Source organism: Octopus bimaculoides, chromosome 9 (assembly GCF_046866305.1).
Source record: "Octopus bimaculoides isolate indiv1 chromosome 9, ASM4686630v1, whole genome shotgun sequence".
NCBI classification, from domain to species: Eukaryota; Metazoa; Mollusca; class Cephalopoda; order Octopoda; family Octopodidae; genus Octopus; species Octopus bimaculoides.
In genome coordinates, this window is record NC_142936.1 from 34051931 (window position 1) to 34073143 (window position 21213).

At 35.0% G+C, this 21213-nt stretch overlaps 1 protein-coding gene across 1 annotated transcript in view; it reads left to right on the plus strand.

Annotated features, from left to right (window-relative positions):
* Positions 1-21213, plus strand: part of LOC106878210 (ubiquitin carboxyl-terminal hydrolase MINDY-3) — a 46173-nt gene that overhangs the window by 23879 nt on the left and 1081 nt on the right. Inside the window, exons 4-11 of the mRNA XM_014927355.3 lie at positions 3850-3964; positions 5110-5183; positions 7858-7937; positions 11737-11807; positions 12414-12494; positions 14551-14623; positions 15721-15793; positions 18984-19146. Of these exons, the coding sequence (XP_014782841.1) occupies positions 3850-3964; positions 5110-5183; positions 7858-7937; positions 11737-11807; positions 12414-12494; positions 14551-14623; positions 15721-15793; positions 18984-19146 (730 nt within the window). The remainder of the gene's footprint in view (positions 1-3849; positions 3965-5109; positions 5184-7857; positions 7938-11736; positions 11808-12413; positions 12495-14550; positions 14624-15720; positions 15794-18983; positions 19147-21213) is intronic.

The following is a 21213-nucleotide window of genomic DNA, read 5'->3' on the forward strand; positions in this document are numbered from 1 at the left end:
GCAGTAGAAACAGTGGTGTGGTGACCAGAATACTTGAACTTAATCCCAATGCATCATGGACTCACTGTAACCTTCACAGGGCAGCGTTAGTATCAAAATATATATCTGATAATTTTGAAAATGTTTTGAACACTTCCGTCAAAATAGTGAACTTCATTAAGTCAAAGCCTTTGCAATCGCGCTTATTTGAGAAGTTGTGCGAAGAGATGGGAAGCGATCATAAATCCCTTCTTTTGCACACAAATATGATGGCTCTCGAAGGGAAAAGTGCTGACAAGACTTGCAGAACTCCGTGAAGAAGTAACTATATTTCTAGAAGGTAAAAGCGATTTTGCGAAATATTTGCACGACAAAGAATTCATTCTGAGGCTTACGTATTTGGCAGATATTTTTTCGAAATGAAACGAACTGAATTTGTACTTACAAGGAACAGAAGGTATCAGTATATTCGCAATTCATGAGAAAAAATCGAGGTTTTATGAAAAAACTTGTCCTGTGGAAAAATCGTATTGACAACTGAAATTATGACTGTTTTGAAACGTTTGAAACCTTTGTAATGGAGAATGAAGCAAAAGTTGATAATGGTATAGTCATTGAGATATCTGAACACTTGAATAAGCCAAAAGAAAGTTTTGAATTTTATTTTCATGAAGAGATGAATACTATGCAACAGAATAGATGGATTATGAACCCCTTTCAACCTGACGTGACAACTGGAATATCAACAAAAGCTGATGAGGAACTTATCGATTTATCCAAAGACTCTTCCTTGAAAATGACCTTTAACACCCGAAAATTGGTACAGTTCTGTGCATCTCTTCAAACCCCGTACCCAATCATTTCCACCAAAGCATTAAACAGTACTTCTCCTTTTCGCGTCATCTTATAATTGTGAAGCTGGATTTTCAGCAATGGTTGAGATTAAAAGCAAATTTCGAAATAAACTGCAGCTCTCAAATTCTTTACGGCTGAAACTATAACGCATTGAACCTGATGTTAATTCTATTCTTGAGCGTAGCAAGAAACAGGCTCATCCTTCTCACAGGCCTCAATGAAAATGTAATCTAAAATAAATTTTTTTCTTTCATTAATGTTTTTACCCAGTAGAGTTAAGTGGGTCGCCATAAACTGGTGTCATAAATAGTGGGTTGCGTCTCTAAAAAGTTTGGGAACCACGGAACTAGAAGGAAAAGTCTTTTACATATTGAGTATACACTTCTGAAAAGAAAGAATAGACAAGAAGAGAAAAAAAAAATGAAGAAAGAAATGTACATGTATATAACAGTCATATATATATATATGCTTCCCAACCACATGGTTTGGGGTTTAGTTCCACCTTGGGCAAGTATCTTTTATAATCCCAGGGGTCAATCAAAGTCTTGTGAGTGGATTTTGCTGACAGAAACTGAAAGAAACCCATCGTGTGTGTATATATGTACATATGTATGTGTCTGTGTTTATCTCCCACCACCACTTGACAACCAGTGTTGGTTTGTGTATGTCTCCCATAAGTTAGCGGTTTCACAAAAGAGTGATAAAATAAGTACCAGGCTTTAAAAATAAGTCATGGGGGTCAATTTGTTCGGCTAAACCCTTCAAGCCATGCTGAGGCATGGCTGCAGTCCAGTAACTGAAACAAGTAAAATATATGTACATCTTTACTAGTTAATGTCCACTTTTCCATGCTTGCATCAATGAGATGTTATTTATTGAGGCTGAGTTTCTACATCTGGATTCCCTTCATGTCACCTGCACCTGTCAGTTTTTCTCTTACCATCCTCTCTCAACACTATACCTGTGTAACTTAAGCTAGAACTGCCTTGGACTTTGATGAACCATGCAACCAATTCTGGCATGGCAAGCTGACTAACCCACCTTATCACTTGGTCCACCTACTCAACCTACAGCCATCACCATTACCACTGTGTCTCCACCTTCTTCACACTTATCCTTCACATTAATATCCCCCTTCTACTCTCTTCTATCCCCATTACTCTCACCCCAACAATGTTTCTTCTATTATTCTCTCCATTACTCTCCTCTCATAGCAATAAATCTGTTCCATTCATCACAGGGGAAGAGAAAGGGCTCTCTTTAGCTTTAGGAACTGTAAGCCGACTCCAACAGAACTGATAGCATGCAAAGCAACCAGTACACTCCATAAGTGATTTGTAATTGATTCCAGAAGTGACAAATCATGGTTTGAGTCTTGTTGGATATGATGCAATCCCTATAGTGTTGGGAGATATGAAAAAATACATACAGTGAACAGTGAATAATACATTCACTGGATATTGTGGAAAGTTTGTTGGACTGAGAAAAATCCAGTGTATGCATTGAAACAGCATCAAATTAAAATAGCCGTATGTGTACCTTATATATATTTAAACTGTATGTCAAAGGCGACAAACTTCATCTAGACTTGTGATGACAGGTACATGTCATTGACATGGTCCAGGAATGTCAAAGCATGCCTGACATTCCTTTTTAGTCACTGATGGGATCATGTTCACCTTGCTCTGACATGTGTTTTTAATATAAGTCAATGAAGAGATTTTCTCACTGACAAATACCACAGCATCATGTCTGTCACTAGTGTATATACATTAGGTAAATTATGCAGATGGCTCTTTTAATTTAATGCTCTTTCAATTGCATACACTAAATTGAACATGTATTCTTAAACAAAAGAAATTTAAATAAACATTTTAGTTTTTAATCATTCTTTTCATACATTAAGCTCAGAATATTCATTTGATTATGTATTTTGCTTTTGTGGTTATCACTGTTGTTGTAGTTGTTTTTGTTGCACAGCCGTGATCAAACTGATTTTTGTAAAAGGCAGACTGTATGACGCATGCGTACGAACAGCCATGCTACATGGCAGTGAAACATGGGCTGTAACTGCTGAGGACATACGTAAGCTCGCAAGGAATGAAGCCAGTATGCTCCGTTGGATGTGTAATGTCAATGTGAATACCCGTCAGAGTGTAAGTATCTTGAGAGAAAAGCTGAACATTAGAAGCATCAGTTGTGGTGTGCAAGAGAGACGATTGCGCTGGTATGGACATGTGGTGAGAATGGATGAGGATAGCTGCGTGAAAAAGTGCCACACCCTAACAGTTGAGGGAACCCGTGGAAGAGGTAGGCCCAGGAAGACCTGGGCTGAGGTGGTGAGGCAAGACCTTCGTACATTGGGCCTCACCAAGGCGATGACTACTGACCGAGACCTTTGGAAATGTGCTGTGCGTGAGAAGACCCGGCAAGCCAAGTAAGATCGTTGCCAGTGCCCCTGGACTGGCTCTTGTGCGGGTAGCACATGAGATGCACCATTTTGAGCGTGGCCGTTGCCAGTACCGCCTGACTGGCTCCCGTAGGATTTTCGAGTGAGATCGTTGCCAGTGCCCCTGGACTGGCTTGTGCGGGTGGCACATAAAAGACACCATTTCGAGCGTGGCCGTTTTCGTGCGGGTGACACGTAAAAGCACCCACTACACTCTCTGAGTGGTTGGCGTTCGGAAGGGCATCCAGCTGTAGAAACTCTGCCAAATTAGATTGGAGCCTGGTGTTGCCATCCGGTTTCACCAGTCCTCAGTCAAATCGTCCAACCCATGCTAGCATGGAAAGCGGACGTTAAACGATGATGATGATGATGATGATGACAAGGTGGACTAACTGGGCCATTTGTTAACTTCCCACATAGTGAATATGACCTAAATCTTCAGCAATTTACACTATTATGTCAATGTTATATTAACCAAACCAAATGCAAATATTTGACAGTTCACAAGGAGAGTCTCCCCAGTGCTTCCTGTTTTTTTGTTAAAATAATATCTCTCTCTTTCACAGATGTCACCAATGTTCCAGTACAGAAGAACTGAAAACTTGCATGAAAGAAAATCTTAGCTCATTTACAAAAGAATACGGTGTACTGCTCTATCTCTATTCTGTGATTCTCTCTAAGGTAATCCACTTTTTCAGTTACAGTATTGTGGTTGTTCCTTATCATTCACACGTGAAATATCTGTTGAATCATATTATTTGTATGACTTGATTCTTTTACGTATTTTTAAAATCCAAATACTACTTTTATGTGATTTTGTTTGCCTTAGGATAGCATCATTTCAGCTTTGTTAAGCTAGTAGGAATAATCTTGTAGCTTTTTAAACAAGAGTAGATAGGATGTTGATTCAGTCATTCTAGTAAATAGGATGTTCACTTGGATGTTAAGGTGGGAATATATTTATTTGGATATCATGATGAGTATTTTGTTCACTTGTATATTGAAATAGTTGAATGTTTAGTTTGAAGCATTGATGATATCATGCAAAAAATCAATGGTATAACTTGTTTTAGTCAAAGGATGACAAGCCTTGTTCATGACCTTTGCAAGACCTCTAAAATTGGTGGCTTGAAATGGAAAAAGAAATTCCATTTCATGGGTGTTCATAAAGAGATTGTCTTTTATTGAAAACTTTGAGACACCTTCTTTGCTTATAATTTGATGTTTGAGTTTGTATAGTTTGTTCAATTGTTGAAACACTTTAGATGAATGAGCTAGAAAGTTTAGTGCAGTTAAAGCTATTTTACCACTTTATTGAGTTTCTAAAGATGAATATAGCAGCTTCCAGGTTTTCATTAGTATATTACAAAATGTTGTGTTGAACTAATATTGTTTCTGTCACTAATGATAATTTTTTTATCCAGCCTGCTGGTTAATTGCAGCACCAGTGGTTTGTTAATCACTGGTTTCCTATATCAGTAGTGGCTAAATTTGTCTTGGTATGCAACGCTGGTGGATACTTGCTCCTAAGGACGCTAAAAATAAAAAAACGAAATATGTATTTACCAATTCTATCACTGCTGCTAGACACTTTTTGTTTGCTGCTTATACATTTCTATGTATTCTAACTCCATAAGTGTATACGAGATGCTTCCCCGAGACAAAATTCCCAGTTTTCAAGCTTTTGACAATATATTTGCATTAAGTATGATTAACAGAATGCTATGTTGAACTGAGTGAATAATTTCTTTCTATGTTTTAGTTTGGTCAAGGCTGAATATTTGACTTCATCCAGCTACAATAGTCCAGTGTTTTCTTTTTTTTAGGGTATTGAACAAATAAAGAATGAAGTTGAAGATCCTAGTGAATCACTTATTGACGGAACCTATGGCCATGGAAGGTGAGATGATTACCAACATCATTAATTCATTTGTTTCTTTCTTTAATTGATATTATTCATTATTTTTGGTGCTATTTTTTTTACTACATATTTGTTACAGATAATTATTGATCACCACTGTTGTTGGATTTACCTACAATTCAAGATGTCTAGGGAAAAAGCCACAGTATGCATTTGAAGACATTGGTGTGAAAAGAAGCTGTGACGGGACTACACAGGATATTAAATTTAATGTTTTAAAAGGGCTTGATGTAGGAGAATAAAAATTCATCCACATTGACAAAATATTAAGGCTTGTAGTGTATATAGTGAGAACAATATGTGACAATGGAGAGAAAATTTAAGTTCAAGTACTTAAAAAAACTACTCCATTAACTGCTCAGACCGTATTAAGCCTCACATTAGATCTAATGTGATGCTTAAAATAGAACAGCTATTGAATGTATAGATTGAGAATCAGACTTGATGTAATATACTTAAATTCAAAGAAAAAAAATTACTAAGATGATTAGCAGAAAAAAAAAAAAAAAAGAGGATGAAACTTCTAATGAAATAAAACTTTTCTGGCTGGTAAAGGCCAGTTCGAAAGATTTCAGCAACACTTTGCATAACATAAAATGACTGGTCAAATTGCCAGTGCTGATATAAAGGCTGTTGCTATTAATTATTTTGAAGAAAATGATTGCTGAAGTGAACCACACACTAGAGTAAGTATACATTGTTGATGAAACTCTGCTTTTCTGGAAGCAGATGCCTACTAGAACTTTTATCTCTTGGGAAAAATGTAACATCAGTGTTCAAAGCTTCCAAAAACCATCAACTGGTGATATGAAATTAAGTCCTCTACTTGAGTATCATGCCAAAAATCCAAGGACTTTCAAGATTTATGCAAAGTTTAATTTACTTCTGATTTAGCATTCAAATAAGAAGGTGTGAATGACTAACAGCATTTTCATCATCATCCTCATTATATAACATCCATCTTCCATGGTGGTATGATTAGACAAGTCAACAGGATCCAATAAGTTAGTCCTCTGACATCATTTCTATGGTTGGATGCCTTTTTAATGTCAACCACTTTACAGTCTGTAAGGGGTGCTTTTTATGGCACTGGCATTAGTAAGGTCACCGAGTAACTTGCAAGACAAGATCTCTTAACTGAGTGGGATGTGTAGTATTGAGGGGGTGACATTGTGCCAGTTGTTTAGAGGCTAAAGTATGATAGAGGGACATGAACAGGTATCTTGATGTAGAGAAGATATATTGCTACTCCAGCTTTCATTTTTTGCTGATGTGAAGGGGGATTTCCTTGAGCATAGTGAATTGCCAGTCATCTCTGTGAGATTCAATAACCTGAGGTCAGTCTCCACTACTTTATCCTACATCTTTCTGGGTTTCCCTCTTCCACAAGTTCCCTCTACCTATAGCAGTTGGTACTTTATTCTGCTATCTTCATCTGTGCACATCACATGACCATGCCAGTATGGTCTTCCTCCTTGCACACTACAGCAGATGCCACTTATTTCGAATTTAACTCACAACACTTTTGCACTTTGTTGTAACATGTACACTGACATTTCACATCCAACAGAGCATGCTAGTTTCATTTCTTCCTAATCTTTGCATGTCCTCTACATTCTCAGCCCAAGTGAAACATGGCTGTGACTTCTGAGGACATGCGTAGGCTTGTAAGAACGGAAGCTAGTATGCTTTGCTGGATGTGTAATGTCAGTGTGCATGCATGACAGAGTGTAAGTGTCCTGAGAGAAAAGCTGGGCATAAGAGGCATCAGATTGTGGTGTGCAAGAGAGACGACTGCGTTGGTATAGTCATGTGATGCATTTGGATGAGGACAACTGTGTGAAGAAGTGTTGCACTCTAACAGTCAAGGAAACCTGTGGAAGAATTAGACCCAGGAAGACATGGGACAAGGTGGTGAAGCACAACCTTCAAATGTTGGGCCTTGTGGAGGCAATGACAAAACGTTGGACGGTATGCTGTGCTTGTGAAGACCTGCTGAGCCAAGTGAGATCATTGTTGTGGCCAATGCCAGTGCCGTCTGACTGGCACCTGTGCCAGTGGCCTGTAAAAAGCACTGCTCAAGCATTGGACCTCATGAAGGCAGTGACAGGTGACTGAGACCTTTGATGATGTACCATGCTTGTGTAGACCTGTCAAGCCAAGTGAGACTGTAGTCTTGACTGATGCTGGTGTCAGGTCAATGGCACCTGTACTGGTGGGACTTAAAAAACACCAACTACACTCTCGAAGTGGTTGGCATTAGGAAGGGCACCCAGCCATAGAAACCTTGCCAAATCAGATCAGAACCTAGTGCAGATCCCCGTCAACTGCAATCGCTGACATGAATCACCATGATGATGCAGCTGCTATCTTTATTTTTTCTCATTTACTGGCCATACTGGTATAGCAAAGACCAAAGATGAAAAAAATTTATTTTTTTTTGACTAATTAGAGATAAATCAGTATGTACATTCAATTGAATTGACTACTGTACAGCAATGGTGATTTCCAGAAGAAAAGAAATGATATCTGTCTTTGGTTACTTTTTGACCCAGTACATGAATGTTTGAAATTAAAACATTTAATTTATTTCCACTTTTCTTATTATACATTTTGCTAACATGAATTGTCTGAACCTACTGTCATTTTCCAGCCAATCCTTGATCAACCTTCTTCTCACTGGAAGAGCAGTTTCTAATGTTTGGGACCATGACAAAGAAATATCTGGATTAAGTAAGTCTTTTTCTTGGTTATTTCAGTTTGTTTTGTTGCTTTTGGTTTTTTTTTTCTTGTTATTTGAATTTATTATTTAAATATTGTCATTTAGTTACAGATTGAAATAGATTTATAATGATGCTTATATCCATTTTTAACAAATTTGGGTGTGTATTCATAATAACTGAATAATTTTACTTTCTGTCACAACTTCATTGAGTTCTTAGCAACTTTTAGAAAATTAGAAATCAATATTTCTAATGTTTTTTCTAAATTGGTTTATGTAAGAAAGCAAGGTACTTTTAGATATGACTGGGTTGAGGTTAATACGATTAATGTTCGTTTTGAATTGTAATTAATGGCTAGAAAGTATTTCTGGGTAGAGAGTGAGTTCTGGAAGATGTAAGAGAGACTAGATGTAGGTGAGGGGGAGAGGGAAGGTAGATGTGCTGAATATTTAGCATACAGGCCAATAATGCTATATTGCTCACAAATATTTTTGTAGTAGCAGTATCTACTTAAATTTGATTAGAAGTGCAATCAAAATTTTTAACTAAATTTTGTTTGGAGCTCAAATTACTAATAGGAATACAATATAAATATAGTAACTATGATTATGTAAAGCCTTACTAAAGTTATAACTTTTCAATTTGCTTTTAAGCATATCAAAATTTTTTAATTATTCCATCATCATGATCATCATATTTGTTATGATGCAGTTCTTATATAGTCCTTGTCAGTCTTTCTCATGCAAATCTATGGGTAGCTGATTGAATATCTGGATGCAATATATTGGGTTGTTCAGAAAGTTCGGAGTGATTTTGACAGTTGTGTTTTTAAACATTTTATATAACTGTTGTAATATTGGTATGAGTGATATGTTGGCATCATTTGCAACATGGTAGCCTACCAGTTATGTCTCTCACCAAAAATTAGTATATCTTACTTTTACCAGCCTTTATCAAGTTTTAAAATGGATATACAAATTTGCATGTTTTGGCATGTAATGTTTATCTTCTGTAAAACGAGTGAAAACATAGAAATGTGTTAAAACTGTTTGTTAAATGTTATGGTGAAAGTGGTGTAGATGAATAAACAGTTTAGAAACAGTTTCCAAAATTCAAATGTGAGAATTTCAGCCTAGAAGATGCAAGTCACTCTGAAAGACCTTCAGAGTTGGACGACGATCTTTTAAAGGTAAACATTGAAGTCAATACAAAAATCACAACTAGGGAGCTTGCAGAGATGTTGGAAGTTCTAAAAAGCACCATTCAGGAACACCTAATGAAACTTGGGTACATTAGTCTTCATAATGATACTACTCCACCTTCTCACACTACTGGATTAACTTGTGTGATATTTATAAAGCTGTAGCAACTATTCCTAATGGATCTGCTGCTTTGTGGCCCTAACGTTGAGTTATGTCATTATATTGGCAACTGCATCAACTGATACCATCACTCACTTGATACCAGTTCATCTTTCGCCACTTTTGTAAACAATTTCTGCCTTTTATTGGAATTCATTTCTAATACCTTGCATATCTCTATCAATTCCTTACAGACCTGTTTACACCAACACCTTGTTTCTATCCCTTTGCTTTACATTCCAACTGAATCCCACTCCAACTTCAAATTTTGTTCCTATCCCCCACCAAATCCACCATCCTCTTCTCTCACTCCCTCCATTGTTTCTGGTCAAGTGCTCCTTTATCTCCAACCACACTCGACATGGAATTTTTGCCTCCTTCCACGCGTGATGCATTAGTTGTCACTTTATATCCAAATCCACAATACTTCATTGCGCCAAGTCAACTGTCCATATTTCTAACTACTTTCATTGCATATCTGCTAATCTGATTTACTACATTGCATATGATCACTGTAACACCTTGTATATAGGTAAGACAGGTTGTTGTATTTGTATGGTTGCTTCAGGTAAGATCTACAAGATATCCACAAAAAAAGTCACTGGCATTCTGAAACCTGTAGTTTGTCACTTGAACTTCCATAACCATTCCCTCCTCATCACCACTTTCCCATCTTTGGAATTCACTGAAACCTTGGTCTGAAGACAACCTGTCAATTTGTAGGCTGTCAGTAATGTTCTCACCTCATGGGCATTTTTTTTTTTTTTTTTGTTTCTTTATAAATGTCTACATACCCATTTACTTGGCTTTCCCCACAACCCCTCTCACCACTCCTCTATCGAAATTGCTCTTATGACACTCCTCCTTCTTGTCAGCCTCTTATGCCAACCGTTTCTTACTTACTCTCCACTCCACCCATCACCTCACTCCTTACATCTCATTCACTGCAATTAACTCTTCACATTATCCATTTTGTGTCCTTACTATTTAACCTATCCACTCCTTTTTGTAGTTCCACCAGCCTTTAATTCCATTGAAGTTCCTTTGAAGCATGAGATTTCTTTACTTTTAACTTAGAAATGGTTATGAAAAGGCAACTAAAGAGATGTTTATTTCTTTCAGTTGCTTTACTAACCATTTCTGGTTAAGATAATTTGTTAAATCTGTATCACAATTCTGTAGATTTTTTTTTTTTTTATCTGAAGTAATATCTGAGGTAATAAGCATAGAACTAAATGATTGAATAGGAATATTTATCTTTTTACAATATCTTGGTTTAATTTAATACTTGTCTTTTCCAATCTGTTGTAATTATATCCACAATTTAGTTTTGTTGGTTGATTAGAAAGTGTCAGTTCATAGCAAATCTGAAGTTGTGCTGTAGTTTATTGAGTAAACATTGTCTCTGTACATTGTTTTGGAACTTCCAAACTAAAGAAATATAAATATGTTTCAATATTCTTTTACTTGTTTCAGTCATTTGACTGCGACCATGCTGGAGCACCACCTTTAGTCACACAAATTGACCGCTTTGTAAGCCTAGTACTTACTTTATTGGTCTCTTTTGCCAAACAACTAAGTTATGGGGATGTAAACACACCAATATCGGTTGTCAAGTGATGGTAGGGGAACAAACACAGAAGCACAAACGTATATATATATATATATATATATATATATATCTGAGTGGTTGGCGTTAGGGAGGGCATCCAGCTGTAGAAACTCTGCCAAATTAGATTGGAGCCTGGTGTAGCCATCCGGTTCCACCAGTCCTCAGTCAAATCGTCCAACTCATGCTAGCATGGAAAGCGGACGTTAAACGACGATGATGATGATGATGATGATATATATATATATATATATATATATATATATATATATATATATATATATATATATATACATACATACATACATACACACGCACACACACACACACACACACACACACATACACACACACACACACGATGGGATTCTTTCAGTCTCCATCAACCAAATCCACTCCCAAGGCTTTGGTTGGCCCAAGGCTATAGTAGAAGACACTTGCCCAAGGTGCCACACAGTGGGACTGAACCCAGAACCATGTGGTTGGGAAGTAAGCTTCTTAGCATACAGCCATGCCTGTGGAATACGATAACACTTTGAATTTATTTTTAAGAACTTTTTATGTCAATATGTGTGATGTGTTTTAAATAGAAGTCCTGCTTATTTCTATTGTATAGAGAAATTCATTTCCTTTTGTCAATGTTTATGAAAATAGGTGTTAAGTTTGAATTAAGGCTTCAGCTAAAGATATTCAGAATTAATATCAATTTCAAAATAGCAATATTTGCAGAATATCCACCCTGTGCAAGTACAGAAAATTAATGAAGTGGTAATTGAGTAATTTGTTATCTCCATACTCATTAGTAGATAATTGCCAAAAATGTATTATTGTCCTTTCAGAAATGCGTGGTATCTATAAACAATCTTACATTGGGTTTTTGACCCTCCTTGAACACTTACGTTACTGTGAGGTGAGTAAACCTTTTCTCTACATTTATTGACTTTCATAAGAAATTCAGTTTTTGATATTTCTCAAGAAAGTTAATTTTTTTTTTCTGTTTGATGTTTTTGTGTTGCTATTTTTAATGGCAGAACATATCTCCCATATCTTCACTATAACTCCTATCCTTTGCTCTTATCCCTTATTGGTTGTGTGATGATGTCATGTAAATAAAATAATTACATTTTCATGGTTGAATAATTTGAGAGACGCTTTAGAGTTCTACTCTCCAAATTTACATGCCTTGCTAGCTGAACAGGTAGGCTTTTTCTGTCAGCTTAATATGGAGTTATATTCAACTGACTTAATATGTTGTGTTTTGTCAACCTGACATCAAGGTGTCTCCCCCACCCCTTAACATGCTAGTTCTACTTGCTCAGTGTGTTGCATTCTGTGGTGTTTAAGTTTTGTCACTGAGCTTGTTTGCATAGCTGATATAAAATTTGTGCTTTTTAATTCTTTTAGCTGTATTTGTTTTGACTATATTACACATTTTTTTATTCACACTATTGCTTATCACCTTTGCTTAATTTTGAAAATGTGAGTATTTGTCAATCGGAAATTTTTATTTCCACAGGTTGGATGGTTTCTGAAAAATCCCAAATGCCCAATTTGGCTACTTGCTAGTGAAACACATTTGACAGTGCTTTTTTCCAAGGTGGGTATTAAATCTACATAACATAATAAGTACTTACTTTATTGAAAGTAATGCAATCACGTGTTTTAAAATGATGTTTGTATCTGACTATGAGATTGCAGTACATATGTATATATGTATGTGTGTTAGTTACTGTCTCCTTGCCTTGATGTTGTGTGATAGTTCTGAGTGTTGCCATCATGCAAGCAGTGTTTTTCATTTCCAATCTTCTGTGAAAACATATCTAGCTATGACAAAATATTACCATACTTGAAAGCAAATGTGGGTTGATGACAGGAGTATCTGCCTGAACAAATTCCATGTGAGCATTGAAAAGTGGGAGATGAAATGATGATACGAGTGTGTGTGTGTCCTTGCCTTGACATGGCACTATAGTTGAAAACAAGCTTCACCATCTTACAAGTGGTATTGTTTGTTTCCAATCTTCCATGAAAACCCTTCTAGTTAGAGGAAATATTAACTTGCTTGGAAACAGGCAGAGGGTGACAAGAAGGGCATCTGGCCATAGGAGATCTACCTCTGAATTCCATCTGACCCATACAAGATGGGAAAGTGGATGTTCAAATAGTGAGAATGATGATATGCATACATTACATACATTTTGTATGTATGTATGTATGTATGTATAAAATGATTTTTTTTTTTTACTAAGCGCAAGAAACAAATTTATAAGGACGAGATATGATTTCGTGTGATATGAATGCTGTTATCAAAGATATTAGAATATCAACTAGGAATTAAAGTATTCTTGTTCTACAATTCCTATCATGTAGCATTATATATTTTATTTAACTTATTGTTAAAAGTAGTGTTTATTTTGACAAGGTACATTGTGTGGTTGTCAGTTGAAAGAGTGTTTGTGATTGATTTGATTTTATTATATGTTATTGGTATTTATTTTTATCAGCTCTTATCTAGTACATGTTTTCAAATAGCATTATATTGTTAGTGAAATAGACATTGAACAATGCTACAAGCAATTCATTCTATAGGAAGTTTTACAACTGCTTCAGTGTCTTTTTAAAGAGCAAACTACTTATTGTATACTTCATATTTTAAATTATCAAAATTATATACTTCTGAAAGTGCACGTAATAAAACATGCACATAACGAGAAATCATTTACATATGATCTTTTATCTTTTACTTGTTTCAATCATTTGGCTGTGGCCATGCTGGGGCACTGCCTTGAAGAATTTTTAGTTGAATGAATTGACCCCAGTACTTCATTTCTTTTCTTTTTTAAGCCTGCTACTTATTCTATTGGCCTTTTTGCTGAACTGCTAAGTTACGGGAATGTAAACACACCAACACTGGTTGTCAAGTAGTGGTGGGGAATAAACACATGTACAGACGCACACACATACACACGATGGGCTTCCTTCAGTTTCCACCTACCAAATCCACTCACAAGATGCTATGCAATGGGACTGAACCCAGAACCATGTGATCAGGAAGCAAGCTTCTTACCACACACCCAAGCACCTATATATAAATATATTTTTTTGCACATGATAAATACAACTCTGTCATATTTACAAGTGTTAAATGAAATATTAAAATAGAATCAGTTGACTTTTTTTTTTGCTAGTTATCAAACTCATGTTCCAAAGAGTATTAGTGACCTTAAATGTAAAATGAATTTTCCAGTTAGTATTGAAACTGGGTTGCAAATTCAGTTTACTGAGTACCAAAGGATAAAATCCATATACAGACAAAAGTAGATCTTTAAAAAAATATGAAGTGAAATTAGTGTGGCAACTTTAAACTCATTTCTAGAATTTGCTGCAGAAAAAAAAAGACACTCTAAGTCCTTTAATAATGAGATTGGCAAATTGCATCCAAGTTTTAATAGTTTTTACTTTGAATGGTGATAGTTGAATCAATACAGGAAAAGATCAATGTTGTGCATTAAACTGTAGCTCAGCTTGGGAATTGAAGCTTAGTCAATTTCAGTTAAATAATGGTTTAAATGTACTTAATTCATTGTAGGATCTTAAAACAACAGTGAATGTTATATATCTTTTTCCTTGCATTAACTCTCTTCTATTTTCAGGAGAAGGGAATAGTTTTTCCTGCTACTCAAGAAATGACAGCAAAACAGGTGTTTCAAAAATTTGATAATGAAGGTCAGTTAAAAAAAAGCTATTAAAATTGTTTAGGTCAGCTTCACATAAAATAACTGTTTCTAGAAATATTCAAGGTTATGTGTTTCTTTGGCAAATTTTCTTTTAGTGTCTAAAACTGGTAACCTTTTAGGAATGATTTAAATTTTGGAAGTAAAGAAGAATCAGTAGGGAGCCAAATCCAGAGAGTGGAGTGACTGAAGGACAAGAATCATCTTATCATGGATCGGGAGTGATGTGTTGTAGGGTAGCATCCAAATTTTGCTTGTCTGTTCTGCAAGTCTCTTCCATTGCTCTACTTATCTCAAACATCTCAACATCCAAATAAAACTATTTATCATCTGACCATGTGGAACAAAGTCATGATGAAGTCAGCTTTCCAATAAAAAAAGACATCACCTTCACATTTGTGCTTTATTTGGTTGCAACAATGACAACCCAACTCACTGCAATGACTAACTTTTGTTTCAACATTATAGCCGCACACCCATACTTTGTCACTTGTTATGATACTAATCAGAAAATTTTCAATGGCATTCAAATGATCAAACAACAACTCTTTATTGACTCTGGCTTAGTTTTCTTTTTGTTTGTCAGTGACACTCAGTGCAAATTTTGTTGTAACATGAAGCATCTTCCACTTTTCTTTTAAAATTCATCTGACATGAATTATGTTTACTTCTTATGAAACTTCACAAACAGGCAACAATTTTCATGATTACAACACACCTTTTTACAATGTAATCATTCTCCAATCATTCACAATTTGAAGTGCTGCTATTAATGTGAGATTGTATACAGCTTGTTATCTTTTTCCAGTGGTGTAACATTAGAAACATCTCTGTAAAAGGGTCCCCTGCCTCCTATTTGAGACAGAATTTCATACAAACACATTGTTCAACTTGTAATAAATCACTCAAGCATGTGCAGATTGATGACAACCCTATATGGTATGATGTGATTACTATTAGACTTCAAGGTCAGAGTTACTGTAAGAACAAGCAGTTTTAAAAGTTTGGTGTCTTTTTGATCTTAAGTATAGTAATGTTGCCAAAAGTATTTTGAGAGAAAAAAAAATTATTTTCCTTTTCTCTGTACAGGTAATGGTTTTATATCTACTTCTTCTCTGGGACAGCTTTTACAGGAATTAGATCTGGGTTCAGAAAAGGAATTGTAAGTTATCCTTGTATTCATTGTTGTATTTAGCATATTCAACAACAATCTCAATCTATCTTTTGCATGTCACTAATAATAGTATAGAAAATGATAAATAACTTAAATTTCTTTCTTTCTTCTCTTTCATTATATTCACTTAGTACACACAGATATATTTTGAATTGCTATCTCAGAATTCCGAAACGCTTCATATTTTTATTTTCTTTAATAGAAAGAAATTAATCAAGCTAGCCTAAAAACAAATTTCATTAACAAAGATTGTTGTTAGCATTTATATTTGTTTTTAGATTATCTTGAATATTTTTTTTCTAACACATGAAGAGAATGTTAAGTGTTTTGGTTTTGGAAAAGGTTAAGGTTTCTATAAATTTAAACCTTACTAAATTTCCAAAACTCTTAATATTTTTATTTTATATGTTAGAAAAAATAATCAAGATAGCCTAAAAACAATTTAGTTAATGGTAATGATTTAGCAATTATAAGATTAAACTGCTAGACAACAGATCGTACAAGTTCATGAATTAAAATCTTATTACAAACTCTTTCTTACCTCAATGCAATTAGCTTGTTAAATAAGTTTCATCCATGACTCAAAGTTGTGTGGATACTTGTAAGAGAAGTAAAACCAATTGCATCAAAAGCATATAAACGTCTCAACATATAATGCTGTGGGTGTTAATATACCCATGGTGTTGTTAAAAATTGGGATGACCATCACACAATGTATGAATTAATAAATTCTTTGTACACATCATCATTATCATCGTCATTTAATATCTATTTTCTATGCTGGCATAGGTAGGATGGTTTGACAAGAGCTGGCAAGTCAGAAGACTGCAGTAAGCTCTGTTGTCTCTTTTGACATGGTTTTCTGGCAGGATGCCCTTCCTAACACTGACCATTTTACATAATGTACTGGGGACGTTTTATGTTGCACTAGCAGCAGTGAGGTCACCAAGTAATTTGCAGGACAAGATCCCTCAACAATAGGGAGTAGTATTGAGGGACAGAAAAGATGTCTTGTATTAGAAGAGCTACATGGTTACCTCAGATGGAGAAAGAGAAAGAGAGTGGGGAGGAAAGAAAGATGATGAAGATGTGACAGAGAGGGGCCAGGGGCTTTACACCCAAGTTACAGGGTGGTTTTCATAGTGAAGTATACTGGGGATTGGAGAGGGTGGGTAAGTTCACAAGACTTCAAAAGGAAAGTGGGAAGTAGAGGTGGGGGGTGATGTAGTGGGTGGGCACTGGTAAAGTGAGGGGTTATTAAGTGGATATGTTTTGGAAAAGAGATTGAACAGAGACATATTGTGTGCAGGTAGGTATGTGAGGGCGATTGGAGGGGTGGAGAATACAATGGTAGTAAGTGTGGGTAGGTTGGGATATATATATATATCAATTTAAATAAGAGCTATAACGCGATCCATCGTAAAAACTTTTTTAATGACCTATGTACATTTCAATGCAATATCCCGACTCACTCTTGTCTGAGATAAAAATTGGGATCTTGCATCTCTTCAGGGTCAAGTTTCATTAATTCATAGCAGACAGCAAATAACAGACAACATTAATAGTTGTCCTTAAATTATATGTGTATAAACAGGTTGTAATGACATGAAACATATTGAAACTGCATACAATATCAGTTAAGAAAACCGTTATATAGTAAAGTAAGTAAGTAAGTAGTGTTATTAACTTAGGATATTAACCTAGGATGTTAAGTAGCGACAAGCAATCAACGCTGTAATTTCAATAAAAACCGTTGGACTTTTGAAAGTAAATAAAATGAAGAGAGAAAATAATCTGTTATATATCATAATAGAATTATAAATTAATGGTCAAAGAGAGGTAAATCTAGTAAATAATATTTCTGAATTATATAATCCACTCAAATGTGCATAATCATATCAAATAATTATATTTCATTTTAAGTTTAGAATAGTAATTAAACTTGTTTTAAGGTTATGTAAACAAGATAATTTAGAAAATATAAATTATAAATAATAATAAATAAATTAAATTAGGTTACATTCAGATTGCAGTCATCAAAGTTTTTGAAAAAATATATATTAATTTAGCTTAGTAATGAGATTCAAATACAATATTAAAAATAATATTAAAAGAAGGAAAGGATTTAATCGATAAGGTAAAAAGTAAACAATTATTACGATGCAATCGGTACTATCTTACATATAAATATAAATGAAAGGGATTAGTTAAATCCATATAATGATACTATTTTACATGGTTTACGCTTATTCTTATAGAATCTGTTTCTATATGTACAATCATGAGTTTTGATAATAGTTATTTGATTTTTCATTTATATTTATGTACCGTTGAGCAGTATATTACTGGTTATGGCATATAAGTGATCAGAATATTGCTGTCAGATTTGCACTGTAATATTCACAACTCCTGACATTCTGACCAGTTATGTACCACAATCAGTAATATACTGCTCAGTAAGATTAAATACACACACACACACATATACATATATATATATATATATATATATATATATATATATATATATATATACATACATACACATACACACATGCATACACTTATATGAACTTTGTATCCTGTTAGAATAACACAAAACAACTGTAGACCAGTTCATTCCCCACCCCATTAATATAATTTCTTTCTTTGTCAAATAATAAGATACATCTAATAAAGGGAAGTGCTATAAACTTCTTAAGTCTGTTGAAATATACTGCAAAGTTATCTTCATTGAGATCCAAACTCAATAACAAGAGTCATCATCATTTAATGTCCGCTTTCCATGCTAGCATGGGTTGGACGATTTGACTGATGACTGGCGAACCAGATGGTGGCACCAGGCTCCAATCTGATCTGGCAGAGTTTTTAGATTGGAGCCTGGTGCAGCCATCTGGTTCGCCAGTCCTCAGTCAAATCGTCCAACCCATGCTAGCATGGAAAGCGGACGTTAAACGATGATGATGACTCTTGTTATTGATTTTGCAAAACAATAAAACATCTGGTCTGGTTTTCTACCTTCTACAATTTAAATATCAAGAGCATAATTTATGTAAAATATTGAAAAATAAAGGTTTAGCCGATAGTTTTGATTATACTGTTCTAACTGTTTTAACAGTATACAAGTTTGGTGTCAATCTTGCATTTTTGCTACTATTTGTTTTCTTAAACATTTAAGTGTTGATGTGGTGCGGAACAAATTGGATTCAGAGAACCTTGGAATCATCACGCTGAGCAGTTTTATGCAAGAATTTTATCCTGAAGAAGGAAGTCAAGGCTGTCCAAATCGCTTTATAGTGTTTCATTACAATGGACTTTCTCAATCATGTCCACAAACAAAGGTAACTCAATATCATACTTTTTATTTGCAGTTCTCATGCAATACAAATTTGTGTTTCTTTAGTAATTCATGTTTCTCTATGGCAATTATAATATTGGTTTCGAATTTTGACACAAGGCTAGCAATTTCAGGAGAGGGGTAAGTTGATTACATCGACCCCAGTATTCAGCTGGTACTTATTTCATCAACCTCAAAAGGATAAAAGACAAAGTCAACCTCAGTAGAATTTGAACTCAAAGCATGAAGACAGAATAAAAATGCTATTAAGCAGTTTGTCCAGCATGCTGATGATTCTGCCAGCTCACATTTTCAATGATTGTGTTGTTTTTTAAAATAAATATCAACTTAATTTTGAGCTGAGTTAGATTAAACTCCAGTGGGCTACATGTTGTGCAGATTGATAATAAGATATTGTATTACTGATGAGTAAATAAGTTGCTTTAATTTAATGGTTCAGAATATCTACCTTGCTATGATAATACTCCATAAGCCTTGATCAGGTGATACCTTGTGACAACCAAACTGTTATGACATTCTTTTGTTCAATTTTTCAAGCATACCTGAAAGTTATGACAGCAAAATTTGAAACTCTTCTGACTGATGATATTTTAGATACTGATTTCTGTAGTAGTGAAAATTTTCAGAGCCATAGAAAAGTTAGATAGAAAGAAGACATATTTTCACTGTGATGTTCCCAGTGGTGGAAACATACCATTAATCAGGTAATGGAGGGAGGAAAATAGTCTGTAGATTGTTTTCAATCATGCTGAATAACTTGAAGTGTTTACTTAAGTTTTTTCTGTAGCTTATTGGATCCTCTCAAACTGTCCAACCCATGCCAGCATGGAAAATGGACGTTAAATAATAATAACAATGCTGACAAGGATGATTCTTCTTATTATTTCTACACTCGAGCGCTTGTTTTGTCTGACATCTTTAATTCACTCTTTTCCTATCTGTTACTTCTACTTTTTAGCTAGCCAACATTCCTTCCTTGTCACACACATGCATGCCATATTTTTCACCTGCAACCTTCCTCTTGTATTCGCTCTTCTATCAAAAAACACTATTTTTGATCCCTTCCTACTTTCTTTCACCATTTTCCTTCTTTCTCTACACCATATGCTTAATAATGTCTGACTTTGCATCTTCTTGTTCCAAATTATTCCACCTCCTCAAATTGTACCATTTACTGGATATTTTACCACCTTCTGGACCTTTTACCAATTATGTAAATTGTTTCTCATTTTTCTCTTCTCAACAAATTCAAGTATTTTTCTTCCATTTTCTAATTTTGGTTTAAACTTTGTTTTGTAGCTGCATGCCTTGTTTTCCCATCCTTACTCGTTTTGCACTTGCAATCATCAGTAACATCTTTCACTTTACTCTTTCCATTTTTTCTGTTTCATCCACACACTTACACATGCTCTCACTGCTTTATCTCCATACTTTTATATTACACACACTATTGTTAGTGTGTGTAACACCCCCACCTCCACTAACCTATGTTACTATACTTCCACAGTTACACATGCTTATACACATACATACACTACACTAACACACACATGCACACCCCATACCCTCTTATGCTTATTTCTAAACAGAGATAAACTGTGACAAATGTACCTATGCATCTCCCCTTTCCTTCATTCTCAACTTTCCCTCTTCACCTACAACTAGCTTCTAATTTTTTTATTCCCAACTAGCTTCTAATCCTTCACCTTCTCCCTAACCTTTTGCTTTTTTTGTGGTTATATATGTATATATGTATGCATACATACACTCTATTATTGTGTCACTCTGCTTATATTTGTCTTTCTTTTTCTGATAAAAGACTAGTGCCAAAACATTTAAAGACACTCTTTCACCATTGAACTTTTTTTAACTAATACCATAGTTGTCAGACTTCATTCTTCCCGTGTTGTCTTTGTTCATGCGTATTGTCTTTACAACACACACACACATATTTATATACATACAGTTTGTGTGCGTGCGTATCATCATCATTTAACGTCTGTTTTCCATAGGTTGGGCAATTTGACTAGAGCTGGCAAGCTGAGGAGAT